The sequence below is a fragment of the Salvelinus namaycush genome, chromosome 29 (assembly GCF_016432855.1).
Source record: "Salvelinus namaycush isolate Seneca chromosome 29, SaNama_1.0, whole genome shotgun sequence".
Classification (NCBI taxonomy): Eukaryota; Metazoa; Chordata; class Actinopteri; order Salmoniformes; family Salmonidae; genus Salvelinus; species Salvelinus namaycush.
Window position 1 is genome coordinate 27,556,148 of NC_052335.1, and position 27,758 is coordinate 27,583,905.

Sequence of the window (27,758 nt, forward strand, 5' to 3'; positions counted from 1 at the left end):
ATGGGAAACACTGACAGCCAGTACAGCAACTTCAACGTCCCTGGGAAACCCAAACCCTGCTCTCTAAAGTTCCACTCCATTAAGGAGGAAGTCCTGTCCCCCCATAGCTGGTGGAGGGGCAGCGAGGGGGGCGGCCAGGGGTACAAAACCAGAAGCAAGGGAGGGAGGGTCTGCCTGCCCCAGCAAAAGATCACTCACAACCAGCCTTATGGCTTGTCGCAACACTACGAGCACCACATCACCAAGGAGGGCAGGGGACTGAGAGGGCCCCCAGGAGCCAAGCTGAAGTCCAGCTCTCCGCAGCGTTGTGGCAGAGGGGACAGCTCCCAAGTGACCAGGAAAAGCAGTGGTCATAACGGCTATGGTTTCCTGGAGAGTAGCGGGGAGAATGTGAACGGTCTCGGGGCTAACGGGCAGCGCACCTCTGAGATGACTTCTCTGTGTGAGCCAATAGAGAGCCGCAGCAGCCCCAAGGTGCTCCTCAGTAAGGACGGCAGCATGCGTGTGGAGTTCACCAATGCCAGGAGGATGTCTCTGGAGCCCCAGGGTCTGTCAGGCCACAGCCACAATGCAGTAGCAGCCCCAGAGCCCTCTCTGACTAGGACCAGTAAGGGTAGCTCGCTCAGCTCCGAGGGCTCCTGGTACGACTCTCCTTGGGGGAACACCACAGAGCTCAACGATAATGTGTTCACATGTAGTCAGACTGCAACGAGGGACAACAGTAGTGGCTACACCACCTACTCCTCCACGCGCACTGAGGAGACGGGCTGTGGCTTCAACACCTTCTCATCCGCCCGTACTGAGGACATGTCCCCGGGGTTCAACCCCAACCTTCTCTTCCAGACCATGGATAGTAATGGTCAATATACAAGCCGAGGGTTTAACAGCAACGGGTATAACTCTTGCTCTTTGGGCCGCACTGAGGACAGTGGCATCGGAGATTCTATGATCCTCTACCCGGAGCAGAGTCAGTTTAGCCTCATCTCTCCTCCCGTGTCCCTATCTGACCTCAGCATGGCGGCTACATACCCCACCCCTCACTTCCAGGACATCCCCCAGCGCCGGGCGTCGCTGGCCTCGGTGCTGACCCTGGACGTGGTCGACCAGGAGGAGAGCTCAGAGTCGGGCGACCAGTGCTACTCCTCCGCTCACAGTCCCACGCTGCCCTGCAGGAGGGTCGCCGCCGAGCCTACCCCCATCGCCGTCAGCAACAGCAGGAAGGACAACCTGAAGAGCCGCATCCGGCGCCTCAGCGACTGGACAGGAAGTCTAAGCAGGAAGAAGAGAAGACTACAGGTTAGGAAGGAGGGGAAGAAAGGGGAGATGGAAGGAGGAGGGGAGGGTACATAGTGAAGGGGGAAAGGGGGTAAGACTGGACATGTACTGTAGACTCTTTATCAGATGACCTGTTGCCAGTTATCTATGACATGAGACTGCTGGCTGACTATGTGGGATGGTCATCTCATTGTTCAGGTTGTTTTGGTCAACGTGATTGGCTGATGGCCGTTGGCTCTTAGATTCAATCAGATGAAGCGGAACACTGCAGTGTCACAGGAATGTCTCTCTGTCAAACCTCATCCTATGGCTGTTAAATACTATCAGGCTCACAGTTGACAGACTGGAGCCTTGGAGATACTTGTGTAGATTGTTCTTTAAACAAAATCAAGCTAGTGAGAGAAACTCTCTTAAACACTACTATGAAAGGAAAAACCCCACAAAAGAAAGTATTCTAACAAACGTTTCAGAACCTTATATCATTATGACAGATGTTATGTACGTCTCCTTAAGGCTTTGTGTTGAATTTGAGGGGAAAGATTTCATAGGTCAGAAAGGAAATCTTCCCTTCTTCTTTTGTCGCCGGAGAACGTTAAATTAGGCCAGAGTCACACATGACCGAGCATTTCCAGCATTACTTGAGCTAAAATACTGCCGTGAACAGCCTTTATTTGTCGACAGTGGACAAGAGGATGTAATCAGGTAATACTGGCTATGTAAGAGGAGCCCTCTTCCTTTCTCTGAAAGGAGAAAGTGTTTATTGTTCGCTATTAATAAGAGATTACGGTCGCCGTTCTACTGAACCAGTGATGTTAGGAAGGGCTTTGTCTTGTTCCAGTGGGAATGGGAATGAATTAATCGATACAGCATGTAAGAGCTTTATGTCAGTGGGTCAAGACTCGAGAGTACTCATTCACACCCAAAGATACCTACACTATAACTAATTTACCCTTTCATCTGTGGGCCTGATTCCTTTTGGGTCGCAATCTAAGACTAGGTCCTGGTTTTGTTAATTTGTTGGTCACAAGAAACCTTTAACATGTTTAGGCAGGGCAAGTCACAAGAATGTTTGGATAATATCCATGTGTTCTGTTACCCGTACCAGGGAAATTCCAGGCTGTTATTATAGGGGACTGATTGTTGATGTTAGAGTATCTCACGATACATTTCATATTGTTTTCTAATAGAAATAGACAACAATTGCCTACTGTTCAGGAAATGGTAGTCGAGAAATTGATGAAAATGTGCCTCTTCTGTGTCCCTGATCTTGTGATATTGTAAGATTATCGTTTAACTTTACACACAAAGGTCTAGTTAGTTAGCTATTCAGACTTGTTTTCCTCCTCAAAACCATCCTGATCTCTCTCTCTTACTCTCTCTCTCGCTCTCTTACTCTCGTTCTCTCTCCCTAGGAGCCTTATGGTAGTGAGGCCAGTGAAGGCTTTATCATTGGAGTGGATCCTGGGTTAGGTGACTCCAGCTCCCAGGTAACTGGTCCAGTATGGAACTCCCTCCACACCCAGACCCTGTCAGTCCGCTCTGGGGCCTCCAGGAGCCAACAGAGCCACAGTGACGCCTTGCGGCAGAACATCTATGAGAATTTCATGCAGGAGCTAGAGACAGGAGGCTACAGCGGGACGGAGCGGACCGAGCCCTCGGAGGATGGAGAGGGGGAGGACATGGGAGGAGCAAGGGGAATAGGAGGGGGGGAACAGGGGGAGAGTAGTGGCAGTGGCTCCCTGGGCTCTCTGGAGCAGCTGGACCTGCTGTTTGAGAAGGAGCAGGGGGTGGTACGCAGGGCCGGCTGGCTCTCCATCAAACCCCTCCTCACCCTGCATAAGGACAGGAAGCTGGAGCTCGTGGCCCGCAGGAAGTGGAGGCAGTACTGGGTCACACTCAAAGGTAGGGCTCCCTCCGCCTTCCACCTACACACGCTGGAAATAATCTGTAAAACATACAGACAATAGGGCTACATCCCAAATGGCACCCTATTCCCTATATAGTGCACTTCTTTTGACCAGAGCCCTAGTGCACTATAAAAGGAATAGGGTGCCATTTGGGATGCTGACTAGGTCCCCCTTGGGAAAGAAGTCTTCTGACCACCATTGGACAACCTGGTTAAATATAGGTTGCATGCACGTTGTTAGATATATGTTCTGTAGGTATTCCCCCTTAAAGCTGTGTGTTAGCTGAAGCCTCCTCTCCTCTCTGGTGCATACAGGGTGTACCCTTCTGTTCTATGAGACCTATGGGAAAAGCAGCTGTCCCGAGCAGGAGCTGTCCCCGCGCTACGCCCTGCTTGCTGAGGACAGCATAGTCCAGGCGATCCCTGAACACCCCAAGAAGGAGAACGTCTTCTGCCTGAGCAACGGCTACGGAGATGTCTATCTGTTGCAGGTACGTTCTACCCGAAGCTCGGATGTACAGTAGCTATATGCGCTATAGCCTCCATACCCAACTGGCAGACCGCAGACCAGATCTGGACCCAGAACAGGGTGATTTAAAAAAATAATATTATTATATATATATATTTTTTTTTGCTGGGTCAGGCTTCGACCCCTGGTATCATTTAAACACACATAAGACAGGGAAGAATGCATAGAATTGCAGTAAATTAGCTTTAAAACAGAATAAAATAATCTCTGCCCCATGGCAAAATGTGTAGAATTGCTGGAAATTAGCTTTAAAACTGCAACATTTTCTCTCCGCCAACAAGACGGGTGTGAACAGTTTGGGGTCGCATGGATTGTGAGGTGGGGGTTTGTTACCACGCCATTAAATTACATTATCCATCTGGACCTTTGCCACCTAGGAAATGTGTGACCGGACCTTCTCAAATAGTAGTGGAGTACCCCTGCACTATCGTATGCACTGTGCACAATAGCCTGGGGACGAGGTTAGTTCCACACAGACTGTTGTGCCATCAATGGAGGCACCTGTCATGTTTGAATCTGCAGTACGTCATCATGTTGATGCAGTCTTTACAAATTGGACATTATAACACTCTGAGCTTGTCTCTTGTTTATTTGTAGGATGTTCTCTTTTTCTTAGAGCACAGTGTGAATGGCTGAGAGGAAACATTTTGGGGGTTTAATGGTTTTCTGCTGTATTTCCTGCTCCTGTCTCACAGGCCCTGGTGACAGGGTTGTGCTTTCTACTCAGACTGCAGTCTGTTGAGAGGGTTTGTAACAGCTCCTGCTATGGGACAAGCACAAGTATGGACTTGTGGCTGGACATCTGCTTTTTAGGATTTTCTGTGCTGTTGTTTTTGCTTGGTAATGACTACGTTGGTGTTGGTTATGTCCTGTCTGGGTGTAGTGTCAGCTTTACAGCTCCATTGTTACAGTGTATGTTCTATAAGAGGGTGAAATGGCAGTGTTGGGAAAAACCTCCCTACTGGCTGATCTGAGTAGACTAGTCGTGTATGATTTTTAAAGGTTTGAAATTTTTATTTCGCCTTTATTTAACCAGGTAGGCCAGTTGAGAACAAGTTCTCATTTACAACTGCGACCTGGCCAAGATAAAGCATAGCAATTCGACACATACAACAACACAGAGTTACACATAAACAAACGTACAGTCAATAACACAAAAGAAAAATAGAAAGATCTATGTACAGTGTGTGCAAATGTAGAAGAGTAGGGAGGTAAAGGCAATAAATAGGCCATAGAGGCAAAAATAATTACAATTTAGCATTAATACTGGAGTGATAGATGTGCAGATGATGATGCGCAAGTAGAGATACTGGTGTGCAAAAGAGCAAGAGGGTAAGTAATAATGTGGTAGTTGGGTGTGCTATTTACAGATAGCGTCAATTAGTACAATTAGTGTGGCTAAATGCCACACTAATTCCCTATATAGTGCCCCGTGGGCCCTGGTCAAAAGTAGTGCACTATGTTAGGAATAGGGTGCCATTTTGGATGCATCCAGTGTGTCTGTTTGGAAATAGGGTTGTTTGCCTCATTTTTCCACATTCGAGAAGGGAGGTCTTTTCTCTTGAATGTGCATTACACTCAGTATTACGTGCGTTGAAAGCACCTTCTTTTTCTCAGAGAGTAACATTCATTTGATTCAGTTACCAAGTGTTTACCAGACACACAAATCACACCGCAGGGCTGTATCTACCCAACATCACCATGGCAACGGGGAAACCTTGGCCTGAGGCACTGAGGGAGTGAAGCCTTATAGCGAAAGTGATGAATGTGTCAAGGGGCTTTTGTTTGGCACTTAAGGATCCCCATCTGGGAATAGAGAGAGAAAGCAGAGCAATGACAACCATGTTCCCCTGCCCTTCCCTTAGCCTGGCACTGTGTCACCTGGCTCCATGTTCCCCTGCCCTTCCCTTAGCCTGGCACTGTGTCACCTGGCTCCATGTTCCCCTGCCCTTCCCTTAGCCTGGCACTGTGTCACCTGGCCCTATGTTCCCCTACCCTTCCCTTAGCCTGGCACTGTGTCACCTGGCTCCATGTTCCCCTACCCTTCCCTTAGCCTGGCACTGTGTCACCTGGCCCTATGTTCCCCTACCCTTCCCTTAGCCTGGCACTGTGTCACCTGGCTCCATGTTCCCCTGCCCTTCCCTTAGCCTGGCACTGTGTCACCTGGCTCCATGTTCCCCTGCCCTTCCCTTAGCCTGGCACTGTGTCACCTGGCCCTATGTTCCCCTGCCCTTCCCTTAGCCTGGCACTGTGTCACCTGGCTCCATGTTTCCCTGCCCTTCCCTTAGCCTGGCACTGTGTCACCTGGCTCCATGTTCCCCTGCCCTTCCCTTGGCCTGGCACTGTGTCACCTGGCTCCATGTTCCCCTGCCCTTCCCTTGGCCTGGCACTGTGTCACCTGGCTCCATGTTCCCCTGCCCTTCCCTTAGCCTGGCACTGTGTCACCTGGCCCTATGTTCCCCTGCCCTTCCCTTAGCCTGGCACTGTGTCACCTGGCTCCATGTTCCCCTGCCCTTCCCTTAGCCTGGCACTGTGTCACCTGGCTCCATGTTCCCCTGCCCTTCCCTTAGCCTGGCACTGTGTCACCTGGCTCCATGTTCCCCTGCCCTTCCCTTAGCCTGGCACTGTGTCACCTGGCTCCATGTTCCCCTGCCCTTCCCTTAGCCTGGCACTGTGTCACCTGGCCCTATGTTCCCCTACCCTTCCCTTAGCCTGGCACTGTGTCACCTGGCTCCATGTTCCCCTACCCTTCCCTTAGCCTGGCACTGTGTCACCTGGCCCTATGTTCCCCTACCCTTCCCTTAGCCTGGCACTGTGTCACCTGGCTCCATGTTCCTCTGCCCTTCCCTTAGCCTGGCACTGTGTCACCTGGCTCCATGTTCCCCTGCCCTTCCCTTAGCCTGGCACTGTGTCACCTGGCCCTATGTTCCCCTGCCCTTCCCTTAGCCTGGCACTGTGTCACCTGGCTCCATGTTTCCCTGCCCTTCCCTTAGCCTGGCACTGTGTCACCTGGCTCCATGTTCCCCTGCCCTTCCCTTGGCCTGGCACTGTGTCACCTGGCTCCATGTTCCCCTGCCCTTCCCTTGGCCTGGCACTGTGTCACCTGGCTCCATGTTCCCCTGCCCTTCCCTTAGCCTGGCACTGTGTCACCTGGCCCTATGTTCCCCTGCCCTTCCCTTAGCCTGGCACTGTGTCACCTGGCTCCATGTTCCCCTGCCCTTCCCTTAGCCTGGCACTGTGTCACCTGGCTCCATGTTCCCCTGCCCTTCCCTTAGCCTGGCACTGTGTCACCTGGCTCCATGTTCCCCTGCCCTTCCCTTAGCCTGGCACTGTGTCACCTGGCTCCATGTTCCCCTGCCCTTCCCTTGGCCTGGCACTGTGTCACCTGGCCCTATGTTCCCCTACCCTTCCCTTAGCCTGGCACTGTGTCACCTGGCTCCATGTTCCCCTACCTTCCCTTAGCCTGGCACTGTGTCACCTGGCTCCATGTTCCCCTGCCCCATGGCACTGTGTCACCTGGCCCTATGTTCCCCTGCCCTTCCCTTAGCCTGGCACTGTGTCACCTGGTCCCATGTTCCCCTACCCTTCCCTTAGCCTGGCACTGTGTCACCTGGCTCCATGTTCCCCTGCCCTTCCCTTAGCCTGGCACTGTGTCACCTGGCTCCATGTTCCCCTGCCCTTCCCTTAGCCTGGCACTGTGTCACCTGGCTCCATGTTCCCCTGCCCTTCCCTTGGCCTGGCACTGTGTCACCTGGCCCTATGTTCCCCTACCCTTCCCTTAGCCTGGCACTGTGTCACCTGGCTCCATGTTCCCCTACCTTCCCTTAGCCTGGCACTGTGTCACCTGGCTCCATGTTCCCCTGCCCCATGGCACTGTGTCACCTGGCCCTATGTTCCCCTACCCTTCCCTTAGCCTGGCACTGTGTCACCTGGTCCCATGTTCCCCTACCCTTCCCTTAGCCTGGCACTGTGTCACCTTGCTCCATGTTCCCCTACCCTTCCCTTAGCCTGGCACTGTGTCACCTGGCTCCATGTTCCCCTGCCCCATGGCACTGTGTCACCTGGCCCTATGTTCCCCTGCCCTTCCCTTAGCCTGGCACTGTGTCACCTGGCCTCATTCCTCCCCGCAGGCTGCTAATCAGACAGACCTGGAGAACTGGGTGACAGCCATCCACTCTGCCAGTGCCTCTCTGCTGGCTAAGAGACAGGGGAAGGAGGACACGGTGCGGTTACTGAGGAGCCAGACCGGCGCCCTGCTGCAGAAGATAGACATGGACAGCAAGATGAAGAAGATGGCTGAGTTGCAGCTGTCTGTCATCAGTGACCAAAGGAACAGGAAGGCCATCAAGAGCCAGGTGAGGCACTGGGATGTGTGTGTGTGTGTGTGTGTGTGTGTGTGTGTGTGTGTGTGTGTGTGTGTGTGTGTGTGTGTGTGTGTGTGTGTGTGTGTGTGTGTGTGTGTGTGTGTGTGTGTGTGTGTGTGTGTGTGTGTGTGTGTGTGTGTGTGTGTGTGTGTCAAGATCAGAGGCCACTGTTAGCCCTAGCCATTCAAACAAGCAGTTAGTTAAATTGGCCTATTAAGTCATCAGTGTCTGAGCTCCATGGAAACCAGACCATTCTCCCTCTGTAGAGCCACACATATACACCTGCATGACATCTTCCTGTCCACATAGCCTGCGAGTTAGAACGTTCATGTAATGGCTGAAATCATCACGTTATTACACCGTTCCTTGTGGTTGTGGAACATACTGACATGAGCCCAGATGTGTTGGCAGCAGAGTTTGTTGAAACTGGGGTTTTATGCTTTCAGACCCAAGCAAGATGACATAAGGAAAGTCATTTGTATTCCAGATGTTCTCAGTCTAACGGACTAGTACAACACATTCGGTCCACTCCACATAGAAGTCTGTTGTAATGGGAAATCCAGATGAGGGGGACATTTTGCGTAACACACACCAAATGCAGATGAGAAGGACAATTTATTCCGTAGCACACCAATGAAGATGAGGAGGACGTTTTATTGCGTAACACACCAATGAAGATGAGGAGGACGTTTTATTGCGTAACACACCAAATGCAGAGGAGGACGACGTTTTATTGCATAACACACCAATGCAGATGAGGAGGACGTTTTATTTCGTAACACACCAAGGAAGATGAGGAGAATGTTTTATTGTGTAACACACCAATGCAGATGAGGAGGACGTTTTATTGCGTAACACACCAATGAAGATGAGGAGGACGTTTTATTGCGTAACACACCAATGCAGATGAGGAGGACGTTTTATTGCGTAACACACCAATGAATATGAGGAGGACGTTTTATTGCGTAACACCAAAGAAGATGAGGAGGATATTTTATTGCGTAACACACCAATGAAGATGAGGAGGACGTTTTATTGCGTGACACACCAAATGCTGATGTGTTGACAGGATCCCAGTCAACAAATGGTGTGTCCCCCAAATGCCAGCCTATTCCCTATGTAGTACATAACTTTTGACTAGGGCCCATAGGGTTCTGGTCAAAAGTAGTGCACTATTTAGGGAATAGGGTGCCATTTGGGACACCGAAAGGCCAGGGGGTGGGTCATCATGCCCAGTTTGGGGATCAAACCCCCAGCTCCTCTGAGTCCTACTGCAGCTGGCCTCAACTCATCTCCAGGACCACTGGCCACTATCATGTCCGATGGTCAATCTCTCTGAAAGTGATACCAATTCTCTCTGCCATTTGAAGTGAACCTCTTAGACCTCATCTCTAGATGACAACTCTAATCTTACTGCTCTTCAAACAATGACACTGTTATTACATATTTACCCTCTGTGAAGGAGAGGGAGAGAGAGGAGAGAGGGAGAGAGAGAGGAAATGGGGGAATGAGCAAGAGAGATTCCATCGTTCCTCTCCCCTGGGTGTGTTGGATATGGGAGATTTAATGTGATTATGCGGCATAGCTCCAATGAGCCATGTGACTTGTTCTGCAGTTAGACACGCCCCTTTTGATCCCCTGATGCCATTCAGTCACCTCGTCACCCTCTGTGTACTATGGTGGGACCAGAGCCACATCTCATTAATAAAAACGTTTTTAAAATTCGCTGCTGTTTTGCTTTGTGTAATGTCACATCACCAACAATTTTGGAAATAAGGTTGCTAACATGGTGAACTGTGTCAAAGTTGGCCAAACTCTCTCTATTTACTGTATATGGTTCTGGGTTTGACTGTGAGCATGTGTTTCTGCCTTGCCTGTTCTCTCATTGTCAGTAAGAGGGTGGAGAAGTCATCCTGTCACCTTGAGAGTGACTCTAACCCTGTGTACTGTGATGTGACCCTGTCTGTCTGTCTGTTTCTCCCCAGATCCAGCAATGGGAGCAGAACCTGGAGAAGTTCAACATCGACCTGTTCCGGATGCGCTGTTACCTGGCCAGCCTGCAGGGCAGTGAGCTCCCCAACCCCAAGAGTCTCCTGGCCGTGGCCGGACGGCCCTCCAAGACCACCCTGGGACGCCTGGGGATCTTCTCTGTCTCCTCCTTTCATGCCCTGGTGATCTACTGCTTTACAACTATCTACTACTATCAACCCTCCACTTGGGACATTGACATTTCACACGTTCTCTGGACCAGTTCCAATGAAAACTCGTTATTTATCCCCGTTTAAGAAAGCGATTAAGAATGTTATTGAATGCGGTCTATATTTATTATGATCGGAAAACATCAGCCTGTTCTCTGATCAGATTTTTTATACAGATAAAATAAGTCTCTAACCACAGAAGTGATGTCTTTTAATGTCTATTCTCAGATCTGCACCCGTGACGAGGCGACCCTGCGGAGGCGTTGCCAATCTCTTTCCCGGGGGACACGGAACAAGAGGGGTATCTTCTCTTCCCTCAAGGGTCTGGACAGCATGACCAAACGCAGCAAGGAGAAGAGGCAGTCCGTGTCCCAGGTATTATACAACCTTCCTACAACCTCCCTACAACCTCCCTACAACCTCCCTACAACCTTCTTAAAACCTCCCTACAATCTGCCTACAACCGCCCTACAACCTATTTACAACTTCACTACAGCCTTCCTACAACCTCCCTATAACCTCCCACTCCCACGTGAGTGGTCAAAGTAAAGAATAACTAATTGAGGAGGCAGATAATGTTCTTTGAGGATTAGCCTCCCCAAAGCCTTTATTAGGTTAACTGAACCTGTCAGCCGGGAAAGATCTGTGCGGGTTACCCCCTGTTACCCCATTTGCTGCGGCGCCCATGTTTGCCTTTTTCCCGTTCTCCTTTTTATCACCTGTATAAACAATCTTTTACAAGAGATCTTGGCTCCGGACCCGACAGCACGTTTCTGGAGGCTGTCTCTTTTTGAACAGAGAGCATGTTTGATAAATCCAGCAGAGAAGAAGTGGAATGTGTTTCAAGCACTAACTGACTCCTCGCCAACCCATAAATTAGCCAGACGGACAGGGTTGAACTTGCAACATTTTCCTGCGGGAGAGAGGCAGGGGGTTGCTCATCGTAAAGCTATCTTTCCTGTACGTCGTTTGGGAACATTCCAAACTGAGGCAATGATTGAGGGAGTTGTTTTGTTTTCCCCGGTCAGGGGCAGTAGTTAGCAACCTGCTGAAATTCTCATCATCAGTCATTGTTGTCAAGTCAATACTCTCCAACACCACTGTCCAAGCCCCAGCCCCCAGCCCCTATCCCAGCCCCCAGCCCCTATCCCAGCCCCCAGCTGTCCCAGCCACTGCCACTGTCTTAGTCCCTGTCCAATCCCCTATTCCCCAGCCTCTATCCCAGCATCAGCCCCAGCACTATTCCCCAGCTCCAGCCCCTGCTGCAGCCCCAACCACTGTCCTTGTCCCAGCCCCCAGCCCATATCCCAGCTTTAGTGCCTGCATCTCCCTCTGTCTCTGTCTGATAAACAGCTAGCCTTCAGAGAGTGGTCTATTTTGGGATGTTGATAGGATCTGTTATCCTTAGGACTCATGTGAAGGACAAACCACACTGGGCCCCTCTGCCCACCATCATTGTTTAGTTCTGTCCAGTCAGTGTGACATTACATTAGACAGATTGACTTGTATAATATGATGATAGGATATACATAGTAAGCCCACTTCACCCCCCTGGCACATGCTCTGTGTTGACATTCTGAAAGATACATCTCACAGTCACACCTGGAGTCTGTTTACTCACATGTCCATATGCTGCTGTTCCAGGCAACATAAGTTGGTAATGCCCAGGGGTGCCTGGGTAATCAGAACTATCACGGTAATAGATGGTCACTATGTAATATAATACACACACACATACACTGAGTATACAAACATTAAGGACACCTTCTTAATATTGAGTTGCACCCCCCTTTTGCCCTCAGAACAGCCTCCATTCGCCAGGGCATGGACTCTACAAGGTGTTGAAAGTGACTACAGGGATGCTGACCCATGTTGACTCCAATGCTTCCCACAGTTGTGCCAAGTTGTCTGGATGTCCTTTGGGTGGTGGACCATTCTTGATACACACAGGAAACTGTTGAGCATGAAAAACCCAGCAGTGTTGCAGTTCTTGACACAAACCGGTGCGCTGGGCACCCTACTACCATAACCCGTTCAAAGGCACTTAAATCTTTTGTCTTGATCATTCACCCTCTGAATGGCACATATACACATTCTGTGTCTCAATTGTCTCAAGGCTTAAAGATCATTCTTTAACCGGTCTCCTCCCCTTCATCTACACTGATTGAAGTGACATCAATAAGGAATCATAGCGTTCACCTGCATTCACCTGGTCAGTCTATGTCATGGAAAGAGCATAATGTATTGTACACTCAGTGTATAACATGACGGCCTCTGATCTCTGTACACAGGTCAAACGTACAGTAGTGCCCAAATCCGTACATGATTCCCTCCGTAGTCATGGGGCAGAGAGATATCCCAGCAGTGAAGGTCTTTGTTATGAGGCTGAGAGAGAAAGCTTAGTCTCACTATAGAGGCCAGCTAGACCACTCAATGGAACAGACATTAGAAGCCACATGTGGTTAATTGTTGTAAGCTGCACCATGCCAGCCCAATGGCGACAAACAGATGGTCTGTGTAAACCGCCGTGCCGTCCCACTAAACGTCCTACAGCCCCACATTTACCAAAGGGGATCTACTCTACCCCCTTCTCTCTGCTAGCACAGCAGTTTGTTTTTATTGTAGGGTGATTGGGGGTTGATCACTTTAAGAGCCTGGTAATCGCTTCCAGAGAGCTGTAATGTCAGTGAGTGAAATCAGCCAGTCAAATCAGCCAGTCAGAAAAGGTACAGATGTAAAATGACTAGATCATTCAAGCATTTTGAGTCCTTTGTACTGAGATTGTTGTTTAGTTCTAGTAAGCTGTTGGCATTTGTTGACACAGGTATGGTATCTCGTCTCTGTAGTGGTCCTGCCTGCTGCTGCTGGTGGTAGAGGTATCTCTGCTGAGGGCAGACTGGTATCTTGGTGTAGGGGAGACAGTCTCCATCCCCGCCAGTCTGATGAGGGCCGTTCCATCTGCCTGACTCCCAGACCTGTAATTTCAACATCACCAAACCCATTATTTCTTCCCATAGATCCTCCCGAGGCTGATTTAGGTCTCAATCTGGATCCGAATAGTATCAAAGCCTTTGGTTTTAGAGAGATAATTTTAAATTATATGTAAATATAGACCAGGTAGTTATTTTTTGTGTGCATTTTGCTCCTTGATCACTTATGAATGTGTGTGTTTTCCATGTTGCAGGTTGTTGAAGGACAAAGTGTTGGAGTGCCTGCTGGCCATGTCCTCAACCACAGCAGCTCTGAGGTAAAGTAAGCACTTTGTCCGGAAAACATTTTCCAACATGTTAACTCATCATTTCTGCAACCAGTGGAAATATGTGAACACTTCATCTTTCACTAGCTAACCACATTGCAATATTCTATTCAATAACTTTAGGTTGTCATGGATACATTTGATACATCAACCTTTTTTCCTCTGTTGAAGAAAGTCTCCTAATACTGCCCCTATGTTTGCTCTAGAACCAGGTGTTAGAGAGAAGTGCATCCAAAATGGCACCCTATATTCTATATAGTGCACTACTTTTGACCAGGGCACGTAGTGACCAGAGCCCTATGGGTATTGCACGATATAGGGAATAGGGTGCCATTTGGGATCTAGTCGAGGTGTATTGTTGTTGATCAATCTCAGCCTAATAGGGGATAGTGAGGGTGGGGGGTGTGGAGCAATGGAGGGGGGGGGGGCTTTCTATTCACACGGGGTCGGGGTTAGCACAGCTGTCACAGCAGCATCCTGATATGTTGACACTGCTTCATGCAAACAGGCAGGTGTGAGGAGGACAGAGAGCCCTTCGAGGGTCTGGGAGATGGGGGGGTTAGGCCGACGGAGAATTTCATTGTCACCCAGTGACAGCCCTCTGTACGGCCAGAGAATGGGACCCCCCCCCCCCCCCCCCCCCCCACAGACCTGTTGTTGTGTGCTTTCAATGTCTTTTGGCTTTAGTTCGATAGACACATAGGTCAGCTGAGACTGGCATGAAAACACACTGTTGGGCTTCTAATTAAACATCTACGATTGATAGATTTTGTTAATGCCAGTTTATTTTTTGTCATAGTGTATTAATATTATAAGAATAATATCTTGTGGCAAAAGTCACAGAATTCAGAACTTTTCACCACAATGCCAAGAGAGATGTTATATACCTGATTTAATTATTTGAACTTGTTTAATATAAAACACCTATTTATAAAAGACCTATTATCAGTTAAGAAACCTAAATGAACTCCTCCCTCTTTGTCTCTCCGTAACAGAGATTGGACGCTCTTGCCAAAATGCAGTTGATAGCACCACCTAAAGGCAACCCTTGGTACAGCAGTTTGGAAACTCCAGTCTGTGTGAATATGCCCGAAAGCCAAACAGTTACTCTGCACATCAAACCCGATTTCCTCGTATCAGACGTGCTATCTTTGGCCTGTAAGGTAAGCATACTGCATCTATCGCCTCATTATTAATACATTTCAACACTCTCCTAACTCTGAAGTCAGCATTTTGCAGTGAATTCTCCAGTGACTGATATGGATGTTAAAGGCAAACCGGGAATGATAGAAGAGAATTGCTCTGGATTCCTCAATAATTCATGCTTTCTCTCCATAGAAAGTTCATTCACTACAGCATCATTTTAGCTGATAGGGAACATGAAGAGTGTTAGTGGTTGTGCGGGAGTGTAGCTAGCTACCGTAGCTGAAGACACTGAACATTTATGACACACTGAGGTGACGTCACTAATGGCACCCTATTCCCTATATAGTGCACTACTTTTAAACACAGCCCTCTATGGGTCTTGGTCAAAAGTAGTGCAGTGGTGTAGTGCAAAAGTAGTGCACAACATAAGGAATAAGGTGGCATTCTGGACGTAGCCTCATTGTTTCCTGGTCAAAAGTAGGGCACTACATAGGGATTAGGGAGCCATTTGGGTCGCACATTGACTCATCCACTTGGGTTTTGAACTAGGACAGGCACCTGGACCCGAGCCAGCACTGCCTGCGTGTGAGAAGGCTGGTGGGTCAGGACACAGAGACCAGCTCCCCAGCACTCACAGACCCACTACGAGACCTGGTAAGGCCCGAGCTATACAGTAGCAATTCACTGATACAAGCATTCATTGATTTATTCAGTCACTTATTGTGTTATCTCGGAGTCAATACTTGCTACATTTCAAGATTTAAACCATCATTCCAGGATTATTATAATTTTGTTTCAGAGACAACATTTCTGGCCCCTTTAGGAAGTACATTGATTATGTGTTGATGAGTTCTTCTTCACTCTTCTATGTTCTTCTTCTGAAAGGTGTATGATGAGCTAGAGGTCTTCCCGCTCAATGTTTTCACCATACAGCTGTCCCGCCCAGACACAGCAGTGGACTTTGGTGAGTAGGGATTGTGTGGAGTGGGGATTGTGTGTGTGTGTGTGTGTGTTTGTTTGTGTCTGTGTTTGTGTGTGTTTGTTTGTGTCTGTGTCTGTGTGTGTTTGTTTGTTTGTGTCTGTGTCTGTGTGTGTTTGCAAAAAATTGCTTATTTACACTTCGGTTGCCTTATTACAGTATAATATCATGTGTTACTCTGTTTTAATCTCTGACCTATCCCACCTGTAGGCTTTGCTGTGACCGGCCATGTAGACGGAACCAGGAAAGGCCATGTCTATGTGAGTGAGGTCACTCCAGAGGGACTGGCTTTCACTGAAGGTACGTCAATTCATAGTTGTGGTGTGCTGGCGCTCTGACCAAGAAGTAAAAAATTGTCTGGACCACTACTGTCCTAGGAATGTAAAACTGCAATAGTAAAGGTGGTTCAAGATGGCAGCTTAATTCAATTAATTATTTAACATAAATAAACAGACTTTATTTCAGGAATAGAACACAGAGTACAGATGATGTATCTTACCTAGTGACAAACACTAACAGCCTGATTAGTAATGTCTCTTTCCCTCAGGTCTGAGAGCGGGGGATGAGATCCTGTTTCTGAATGGGACCAGTGTGTCCTCCCTGGACATGGGTCTGATGCACCTGTTGTTCAGCCACCACACCCTCCATCTGTTGCTCAGACGAGAGGACACGACCACTGAGGACCATACCTTTGTCTGGCCAGACTGTGGCCCCTGGCAGCCAGCACCACCGCCACCCAGCCACTGTGGCCCCTGGCAGCCAGCACCACCGCCACCCAGCCACTGTGGCCCCTGGCCTACAGGTATAGAAAGCACATCCTATAGAAAAGTTTATGGTCATATGCACATCCTTAAAAACATAGAACAAGAAGGCCTGCACACTTTTAAAGCTCTCAATTCATTGCTTTATTGACAACGTTTTAAAACGGGACTTCTTGTTCTAAAGATTCTAAAGTTCACATTCCTCATCTTCATACAGATATTATTATTGACATTGGGGTACTTCTTAACCTATTTGAACTAACTCAACATTTGGTTTACTGGAGGGCATCCAGTGTCTTCTACCGGCAGGTTTTATTTTTTCAGCACTAGAGGGCCTCAGGCCAAAGTTTCTTTGATAAGCCAGTGTGTCTGTTGAGGGGAATGCCATGCTGCCCAGCCAATTCCGCAGGGTGTTCAGGCCTGGCTGGAGACATTCAAATGCCTCATGCTGATTCAATTAAGAGGATGTGAAGACAGCTGGCATGTCTGACTGGTCTGGGCAGCCAGCACGGTCACTCCATGATGGAGCTAGCTAGGATCATTATTGTCCTCATTACATCATGCAATAGTATGTGATTAGATCACTGATTACTGCCATGAGCATAGACCATCATTAAATCACTGACAAACAAAGTTTATATATATTGTTGAAAAACAGATACTGAATTTACACTGAGTATGCCAAAAATTAGGTAACACCTTCCTAATATTGAGTTACAGGAAACTGTTGAGCGTGAAAAACCTAGCAGCGTTGCAGTTCTTGACACGTACACAATCCATTTTTCAGTTGTCTCAAGGCTTAAAAATCCTTCTTTAACCTGTCTCCTCCCCTTCATCTACACTGATTGAAGTGGATTTAACAAGTGACATCAATAAGGGATCAAAGCTTTTACCTGGATTCACCTGGTCAGTCATGGTCAGTCATGGTCAGTCTATGTCATGGAAAGAGCAGGTGTTCATAATGTTTTGTACACTCAGTGTATAATGATAGTCTGTCTAAAACAGATGATAAAAACGTTTTTATTCCTGTTGGTGTGAGGCCAAGTAAGCTGTATAAGACCCCTGCGAGAGTAGGTGTGAGGCCAAATGAATTGCTCCTGCCTGCTGGGCTTGTAGTGAAGCCAGATCGATGGTGGTTGACACCAGTCAGGTGCACTTAACCTCCCCGCCAGTACAGAACATCCACCATCCATCCCATGGACTGCTGTAAAACTGCCTCCAGTGCTTTAAACCAGGAATTCCCTCTCAGCACCTGTATGTGTGTGTGTGTTTGTGCACAAGCTTTCTGGCCCGTCTTTAATCATACTGTCCTGTCTGCTTATCTCTCAGATATGCCGCTGCCCCAGGAGCTTCCAGACTGCTCTGTAAAGTCTCCCTTTCAGGAGCTTCCAGACTGCTCTGTAAAGTCTCCCTTTCAGGAGCTTCCAGACTGCTCTGTAAAGTCTCCCTTTCAGGAGCTTCCAGACTGCTCTGTAAAGTCTCCCTTTCAGGAGCTGCCACAACAACCACAACCCACTGATGGGACGGAGCAGCTCGGCCAGGTGAGATGGAGTGTGTGTGTGTGTGTCAGGTGAGGGTTAAGAGCAGCGAGTGGTGTGTTTGATGGCGTGTCCTGTGTTGGTGATCAGGGCACCTGCTAAAATTAGATGAGTGGCCAGGAGAGTACTGACTCAGGTTCGACAAACTCCAGGGATGAATGGCTACAAGCGGAGGTCAGAACGCCCAGCCTGGCGTGTAGCATGTTGTTTCTATCCAGCTCCACCAGCGGGGCTATGTGCTGGCTTTTGCCCCAGGAGGATGAGGTGGGGGTGAGGGACTTCATCCCTGGGACTTTCACCCTGCCATCTCTCAGGCAGTCCCTGAAGGACATGCTGGCCGTGCTGCTGGATGAGGTAATCTCCTGTGTGGCCCGCGAGCAGGCAGCCGACAGGATCGCTCTGCTGGTTGTACTGTAGCTACTGTAATGTAGTGCCTCTCTGTATTGTAGTTACTGTACTGCAGGGTTGGAGTCAATTCCAATTGAAGTCACTCAATCCAGGAAGTGATTTTAATTAAAGCATTTCAAATTCAAAAAAACGTTTGAAATAATTAGCTTCTCCTTTTCAGTTTATTGAGAAATCATTGAAAACAGATGCGATTACTGAATTGTAATTTGAGTTTATTTCCTGAATTGACTGACTTCAATTTTAATTGACCTGCTGTATTGTACTGCACTGATTATGTATTGGTACTGTAGCTAGTGTTGTTCTGGTGTTATTGCTTGGGAAGGAGAGTTTTTACTGTTCAGGTCTTACTGTAGGTATAACTTATAGGATACATAGGCTACACGCTCCTGAGAGATACACAGAGAACACATGTTACAGGAAATAATAAGCCCATACATGCTCATGCTTATTTTCACCTTTGTCCACGTTTGCTTCTATTTCAGAGGGTATTTTAAAGCTGGATTGCAGCACAGCACAACAGTCCTAACCAGAGGGATTTATCAGTTTGTCAGCACTTTATTATAGCCTGACAGGAGAAATTATGATGACAAATGGGCAAAGCTCTGGCTCGGGATCCTTCCTGCTACTGGGGGTTGCCTGGTGTGTGTGTGTTTACCGGTGATTGTGCTGCCTTTCTTTGGCAAATCTACTGAAGATCTTTGAGTGAAAGTGGTGTCAATGTGGATGGATGGAAGTATATGATGTGACATGTTTGTTCAGTAACTAGACTCCCGGTTACGTATCAGATATCATGCTGTTAGTTGCTCTGTCTCATGTCTTATGAAAAACTTAATAGCAGTGTTTACCCACAGTGTCCAAATCTCTCTGATCCTGTTTTGCCCATGATACAGCAGCCTGGCTTAAACCTATGAGCCCTCGTCAAAGGTAGTGCACTATTAGGGAATAGGATGTCATTTAGGATATATACCTGGCTCTCTGCACGTTCTGCCTCTCCAAATACAGAGGTTTGACAGACATGCTCTCGGAACTACAGAAGGGGTCGATGATTTAAACTGGCATTATGATTAGGTGCTTGTCGCAGTAGATTCAGGGCTGAGTTGTAACTTAACTCCCCAGAGTAAAGGGCAGTCATTTGATATTCAGAGCTGAAATGAGAATCTCTCCTAACTCGTCTCTCTTCTGTTTCCTCAGAATGTTGAAACGGTGTGCTCGCTGAACCAGACCTTCCCAGAGGGCCGTGGGGCAGCGGGGACAGTGGTGGTGGAGGGCCAGAGGAACCCCTACTCCATGGAGCCCCCTGGTCCCCAGACCCAGAAGCCCCCCTGCCCCAGACACATGTCCATCTCTGAGAGGCTCTGTAAGGTCATACAGGAATTGGTGGACACAGAGAAGTCCTACGTCAAGGTACACACCTGGCCCATAATTCACCAAGTGTCTCAGAGTAGGAGTTATGATCTAGGATCCGTTTAGCCTTTTAGATAAGGATGAATAGATGATATGAACAAGGGGAACCTGATCCTAGATCAGCACGTCTAAACAAAAGAGAGGTCAGGGCCTATTCACGACGTGTATCAGAGTAGGAGTTATGATCTAGGATCACTTTTGCCTTTTAGATAGTAATGAATGAACAGAGGGGATCTGATCCTAAATCAGCACTCCTGTTCTGAGACACTTTATGAACGCGGGTCCCTCACATTCTGCTGCCCTATCTAAGAGAATGCTGGAACATCCTCTCTGGGATTTATAATTGATGGTCTCTCTTTATTAATGATCTGCCCGTTAATGAATGGTCTCTAAGTGGCTGTTTGTTAATGATCTCTAGTAGCATTTAGTGTAATGCATATTTATTTACCCTCTGTTTCTTTAACGTCCATGTGTCAGGCTGAGGAGAATGAGGATGTCACAGTCTGATAGTGATGATGTCACTGTCTGATAGTGATGATGTCACAGTCTAGTAGTGATGATGTCATAGTCTGATAGTGATGATGTTATAGTCTGACAGTGATGATGACACAGTGATGATGTCACAGTCGGATAGTGATGATGTCACAGTCGGATAGTGATGATGTTTCAGTCTAGTAGTGATGATGTCACAGTCTGATAGTGATGATGTTATTGTCGGTTAGTGGTGAAGTCACAGTCTAATGAAGTTCCTTCTCTGTCTCTGTCCCTCAGGACCTGGGCTGTCTGTTTGACATCTACCTGACGCCTCTACAGAGTGAGACCTTCCTCAGCCACGATGAGGTACAGTACAGATGGGTGTGGGCAATTTAAAAAATATAGCCTACATGTAAAATGTCTAAATATAGGCTATTTTACATGTCTAAACACATGTCAAATACAATAACATTACAGTATGTGCTTATTTGATTATGACTTGTTAGTAAGCTGTATGTTAGTGTGACAACCGGGGTTTGAACCTGGGTGTTAGGGATTTAACTCAAGTCTTCAGATCCCAGACAAGTCTATCCATCACATGAGCATGGTTCCCAACCACCTCTGTTACATTAGCTGTAAATCTCTTTCCATCTTCTATTCTGTACTTTTTTAGCATTTAGTTTGCTATGTAGTATATGTACAGTAGCTAAATGGTGCCTATAAAGGCTTTCAAATGATCAATAATCTTCTGTCCCCTGGTTCGTTTCGAACTGTTGTCATCTCCTCCCTCCACTAGATGGAGTCTCTGTTTGGCAGTCTGCCTGAGATGCTGGACTTCCAGAGAGTGTTCCTACACACCCTGGAGGAGCGCATCGCCTCCTCCCCCAACTTCAGCTCCCTGGAGACTCCAGAACAATTCAAGGTACAGTATATCCACAACAAGTCTGGTGATATGTGTGAAATGGCACCCTATTCCCATAGGGTTCTGGTCAAAAGTAGTGCACTATGTAGGGAATAGTGTGCCATTTGGAACACATGTTGGAGGTCTAGTGGGAAGCTTCACATTTCATTAACAGGATGTTACTTAGCCTACTGACTGCAGTGTTAGTCAGTGGTAGGCCTGTTTGATGTTTACAGGAAGTGACTGTGCATTCTCTCTTTTTTTTCTTTCTGCATCCAGAAACTTCTTCTCTCGCTGGGGGGCTCCTTCCTCTACTATGCCGACCACTTCAAGCTCTACAGCGGCTTCTGTGCCAACCACATCAAAGTCCAGAAGGTTCTGGAACGAGGTAAGGCTGATTGATAGCTATGCTTTCTCATGTACAGTAGATCTGAACATCCCACTTACAGTACCCGGTTCAACCATAGGCTGGAAAATGCCATCTAAGTGAAATGTCAGTGAAAATTCTGAGGATCAAAAGCCTGCTTTCTCATGTACACTAGACCAAAAATATCCCATCTACTCAGTTAATCATAAAATGCCATCTGAAAAGCCAGTGCAAAGGCAGGGAATCAATACCTGCTTTTGCGATTCATCCACACACTTAGCCTAAGTCCTCATTTCCGGTTTACAGCGAAGACGGACCGGGCCTTCAAGCAGTTCCTGGAGGCGAGAAACCCCACCAAGCAGCACTCATCCACCCTGGAGTCCTACCTCATTAAGCCAGTCCAGAGAGTGCTCAAGTACCCCCTGCTGCTCAGACAGCTGGTCTCCCTAACCGACTCAGAGAGCGAGCAGCACAGCCACCTCACAGGTAGGACTACATATGACAGGGCTTATGTATGAGCATGCATAGACTCAGACAGGGACACACACACACACACACACACACACACAGCACACACCCATTGCCAGGTCTGTCTGATGTGCTAGGCTTGAGCTCTATTGACGTGTGCTGTAACACTTCTCCGTCCGTCCGTCTGTCCGTCTGTCTGTCTGTCTGTATCCATCAGAGGCCCTGAGAGCCATGGAGAAGGTGGCCAGTCACATCAATGAGATGCAGAAGATCTACGAGGACTACGGAACTGTGTTTGACCAGCTGGTGGCAGAGCAGAGTGGCCCTGAGAAAGAGGTAGAGCATAGCCACCACACATACCATTATATGAGTGATATTACAAAAGATATTGGTCCTCTGTGGCTCAGTTGGTAGAGCATGGTGCTTGCAACGCCTGGGTTGTGGGTTTCATTCCCGCTGGGGCCTCCCATATGAAAATGTATGCAATCATGCGATTGTAAATTGCTTGTACATCATTTAGCAGTCTGCTAAATGACATACACTATACAGTTGAAGTCGGAAGTTTACATACATCTTAGCCAAATACATTTAAACTCAGTTTTTCACAATTCCTGACATTTAATCAATGTAAAAATTCCCTGTTTTAAGTCAGTAAGGATCACCACATTATTTTAAGAATGTGAAATGTCAGAATAATAGTAGAGAGAATGATTTATTTCAGCTTTTATTTCTTTCATCACATTCCCAGTGGGTCAGAAGTTTACATACACTCAATTAGTATTTAGTAGCATTGCCTTTAAATTGTTTAACTTGGGTCAAAAGTTTCGGGTAGCCTTCCGCAAGCTTCCCACAATAAGTTGGGTGAATTTTGGCCCATTCCTCTTGACAGAGCTGGTGCAACTGAGTCAGGTTTGTAGGCCTCCTTGCTCGCACTCACTTTTTCAGTTCTGCCCACAAATGTTCTATAGGATTGAGGTCAGGGCTTTGTGATGGCCACTCCAATACCTTGACTTTGTTGTCCTTAAGCCATTGTTCCACAACTTTGGAAGTATGCTTGGGGTCGTTGTCCATTTGGAAGACCCATTTGCGACTAAGCTTTAACTTCCTGACTGATGTCTTGAGATGTTGCTTCAATATATCCACATAATTTTCCTGCCATCTATTTTGTGAAGTGCACCAGTCCCTCCTGCAGCAAAGCACCCCACCAACATGATGCTGCCACCCCCATGCCTCACGGTTGGGATGGTGTTCTTCGGCTTGCAAGCCTCACTTTTTCCTCCAAACATAACGATGGTCATTATGGCCAAACAGTTCTATTTTTGTTTCATCAGACCAGAGGACATTTCTCCAAAAGTACGATCTTTGTCCCCATGTACAGTTGCAAACCGTAGTCTGGCTTTTCTATGGCGAGTTTGGAGCAGTGGCTTCTTCCTTGCTGAGCGGCCTTTCAGGTTATGTCGATATAGGACTCGTTTTACTGTGGATATAGATACGATCTTTGTCCCCATGTACAGTTGCAAACCGTAGTCTGGCTTTTCTATGGCGGGTTTGGAGCAGTGGCTTCTTCCTTGCTGAGCGGCTTTTCAGGTTATGTCGATATAGGACTCGTTTTACTGTGGATATAGATACTTTTGTACCTGTTTACTCCAGCATCTTCACAAGGTCATTTGCTGTTGTTCTGGGATTGATTTGCACTTTTCGCACCAAAATACGTTCATATCTAGGAGACAGAACGCGTCTCCTTCCTGAGCGGTATGACGGCTGCTTGGTCCCATGGTGTTTATACTTGCGTACTATTGTTTGTACAGATGAACGTGGTACCTTCAGGTGTTTGGAAATTGCTCCCAAGGATGAACCAGACTTGTGGAGGTCTACAATTGTTCTGCTGAGGTCTTGGCTGATTTCTTTTGATTTTCCCATGATGTCAAGCAAAGAGGCACTGAGTTTGAAGGTAGGCCTTGAAATACATCCACAGGTACACATCCAATTGACTCAGATTATGTCAATTAGCCTATCAGAAGCTTCTAAAGCCATGACATCATTTTCTGGAATTTTCCAAGCCGTTTAAAGGCACAGTCAACTTAGTGTATGTAAACTTCTGACCCGCTGGAATTGTGATACAGTGAATTAAGTGAAATAATCTGTCTGTAAACAATTGTTGAAAAAATTACTTGTGTCATGCACAAAGTAGATGTCCTAACCGACTTGCCAAAACTATAGTTTGTTAACAAGAAATTTGTGGAGTGGTTGAAAAACAAGTTTTAATGACTCCAAGCTAAGTGTATGTAAACTTCCGACTTCAACTGTATATACAAAGGTATGTGGACACCCCTTCAAATTAGTGGATTTGGCTATTTCAGCCACACCCGTTGCTGACAGGTGTATAAAATTGAGCACCCAGCCATGCAATCTCCATAGACAAACATTGGCAGTAGAATGGCCTTACTGAAAAGCTCAGTGACTTTCAACGTGGCGCTGTCATAGGATGCCACCTTTCCAACAAGTAAATTCGTCAAATTTCTGCCCTGCTAGAGCCACCCCGTTCAACTGTAAGTGCTGTTATTGTAAAGTGGAAACGTCCAGGAGCAACAACGGCTCAGCTGCAAAGTGGTAGGCCGCACAAACTCACAGAACAGGGCCGCCGAGTGCTGAAGTGAGTAAAAATTGTCTGTCCTCAGTTGCAACACTCACTACCGAGTTCCAAACTGCCTCTTGAAGGAACGTCAGCACAAGAACTGTTTGTCGGGAGCTTCATGAAATGGGTTTCATGACCGAGCAGCCACACACAAGCCGAAGATCACCATGCGCAGGGAAAGCGCCAGCTAGAGTGTTGTAAAGCTCGCCGCCATTGGACTCTGGACGAGTGGAGATTCATTCTCTGGAGTGATTAATCACCCTTCACCATCTGACAGTCTGACGGACTAATCTGTGTTTCGATGCCAGGAGAACGCTACCTGCCCGAGTGCATAGTGCCAACTGTAAAGTTTGGTGAAGGAGGAATAATGGTCTGGGGCTGTTTTCATGGTTGGTGCTAGGCCTCTTAGTTCCGGTGGAGGGAAATCTTAATGCTACAGCATACAATGACATTCTATGCTTCCAACTTTGTAGCAACAGTTTGGGGAAGGCCCTTTCCTGTTTCAGCATGACAATGCCCCTGTGCACAAAGTGAGGTCCATACAGAAATGGTTTATTGAGATCGGTGTGGAAGAACTTGACTGGCCTGCACAGGCCCTGACCTCAACCCCATCGAACATCTTTGAGATGAATTGGAACGCAGACTGCGAGCCAGACCTAATCGCCCAACATCAGTGCTCAACCTCACTAATGCTCTTGTGGCAGAATGGAAGTAAGTCCCTGCGGCAATGTTCCAACATCTAGTGGAAAGCCTTCCCAGAAGAGTGGATGCTGTTATAGCAGCAAAGGGGGCACCAACTCCATATTAATACCAATGATTGTGGAATGACATGTCCGCGAGCAGGTGTCTACATACTTTTGGTCATGTAGTGTATATACATTATATTATAGTATTTTTATACAATTACATGAATCACAGAGTGAGCCCTTTAAACCACCAACCTCCCAGACTGTGTCCTCCTCTCTCCTCTCCAGGTTACAGAGATCTCCATGGGAGAGTTCCTCATCCACTCCTCATTAAAATGGCTCAACCCTGTCCCCTCTCTGGGTCGCATGAGGAAACATCCTGAGCTAACGCTGTTTGGTGAGTGGGGCTTTTTACAATGACGAGTTCAACCAGAATTACTGACTGGATGATATGGTGTTTAAATATGTTCAAATGTGTATTTATTACAACAATCAGAAATATCTGACTTAAAATCTAGTTGCTCCTTCCTCTTTGCTCAGTTTTCAAGAGAGCGGTGATCCTGGTGTACCGTGAGCGCAGCAAGATGAGAAAGAGGATGGTGAGTCTCAAACACGTCTGATAAACTGTACTGATGACTTCATGCTATATACATTTGATATGACGTCATTGGAGTTGTAATGAGTTCATGTGCTACAGACCACGTCACGCTCAGGGGATCTGGAGGCCTTCAAGTTCCGCTGGCTCGTCCCGGTGTCGGCGGTGCAGGTCCGCCTGGGGAACGCAGCAGGAACGGAGAGCCCATGTATCTGGGAGCTGGTCCATACCAAGTCTCAGGTGGAGGGGAGACCAGAGACCGTGTTCCAGCTCTGCAGCAGGTGACAGATGACATTGAAAATGACAGAGATAATGAATGTTTTATCTGCCGTGAAAAAGCCAGAAGAACAAAATATATACATTGGAATTAACATGGCAGTACCTAATTGACTTGATCTCATATGGATCTATATGTGTCTTTTCCAGTGGTTTGGAGAATAAGGCCAGTGTAGTGAAAGCTCTTCGCTCCCTTCGAGACTGGACCTGTAGGCCCCTCCTATCAGAAAGAGGTTCTAGAGAGTACCTAGGCTCCCTCCGTAGGACCCAGCCTGCACCGGTCAGTGCCGGCTCCTGGAGAAGACAACAGGAACTGCAGGCCATGAGGACTGCAAGCCACCAGCACCACTCTGACGACGACAGTGTGTCCAGTGGTGCAACCCAACCCTGCCCGGGAGACACACACTCGGAGCCCCAGTTTCACAGCCGCTCCACCACGGGCCTCCCCAGCCTGGAGGGCACCACGCTGGGAAAGAGGGCCCGGCTGTGCTCCCTGACCAGCGCCCTGGAGGCGCAGCTCCAGAGACTCAACTTCACAGAGGAGGCCGGGCCGAGGAGTGCTGCGTCCCAGCAGGAGCACCTCAGACAGGGGCCCCACCAGCCCCATCCTGCTGCCCAGAGGAGGGCTAGCAGTCTGCAGGGTCCAGGAGGGCAGGATAATGACCCCCAGTGTGTGGACCTTAATGCCCTACTGGGGAGGGACTTCAGTGTGCAGAGCCTGACCTCTGTGGTCAATGAGAACTGCTTCTATGACACAGTTATGGGGATCCAGAAGGCGGCCATTCCAACACTATAGGGGCCCTAGAAGTTGCCCCTAGACGCTGATCTTGGGTCAGTTTTCCCCACTAATGGTTAACAATAGGATTGGACAGCTGATCCTAGATCTGTACCAAGGGAAACTTCACCCGGAGAGCTGATGAACACTATAGAAGGTACACTCCTGTACCTGTCTAGACCCTGATCACACTGACTACTGGTCAAGGTACTATGGACTAGAAGATGAATCTCCTTAATGTGTTTACTCTGACTGGTGAGTAGGCTACGATTGAAGAACTGAGCTCTGATCACAGTTACTTGACTTTGACTTAATCCTTTTATCTCCTAGTGGAGCAAAGGCCTCAAGATCACACTGTGACAGTATATACAGTGCATTTGGAAAGTATTCAGACCCCTTGACTTTTTCCACATTTTGTTACGTTACAGCCTTATGCTAAAATTGATTAAATATTTTTTTTCCCTCATCAATCTACACACAATACCCCATAATGACATCACAATAACCCATAATGACAAAGAAAAACAGGTTTTCCAAAATTTTCTGAAATGTATACTTCTTTTTTACTGAAATATCACATTTACTTGAGTATTCAGACCCTTTACTCAGTACTTTGTTGAAGCACCTATGGCAGCGTTTACAGCCTTGAATCTTCTTGGGTATGATGCTATAAGCTTGGCACACCTGTATTTGGGGAGTTTCTCCCATTCTTCTCTGCAGATCCTCTCAAGCTCTGTCAGGTTGGGAGCGTCACTGCACAGCTATTTTTAGGTCTCTCCAGAGATGTTCGATCGGGTTCAAGTCCGGACTAAGGCTG

At 47.6% G+C, this 27,758-nt stretch overlaps 1 protein-coding gene across 1 annotated transcript; it reads left to right on the plus strand.

The window, feature by feature from the left end:
• Window positions 1-27,393, plus strand: LOC120024234 (T-lymphoma invasion and metastasis-inducing protein 2-like). The gene is made up of 24 exons (XM_038968427.1): window positions 1-1,296; window positions 2,688-3,177; window positions 3,497-3,672; window positions 7,841-8,065; window positions 10,060-10,245; window positions 10,501-10,647; window positions 13,119-13,171; window positions 13,457-13,519; window positions 15,229-15,328; window positions 15,560-15,638; window positions 15,864-15,953; window positions 16,201-16,455; window positions 17,744-17,955; window positions 18,208-18,360; window positions 19,552-19,764; window positions 20,536-20,604; window positions 21,035-21,160; window positions 21,419-21,527; window positions 21,813-21,992; window positions 22,192-22,310; window positions 25,584-25,692; window positions 25,836-25,909; window positions 25,993-26,171; window positions 26,317-27,393. The coding sequence occupies exons 1-24, from the start codon at window positions 1-3 to the stop codon at window positions 26,960-26,962; spliced, it is 5,349 nt and encodes a 1,782-aa protein (XP_038824355.1). The 3' UTR covers window positions 26,963-27,393.
• Window positions 27,394-27,758: the final 365 nt, after the last annotated feature.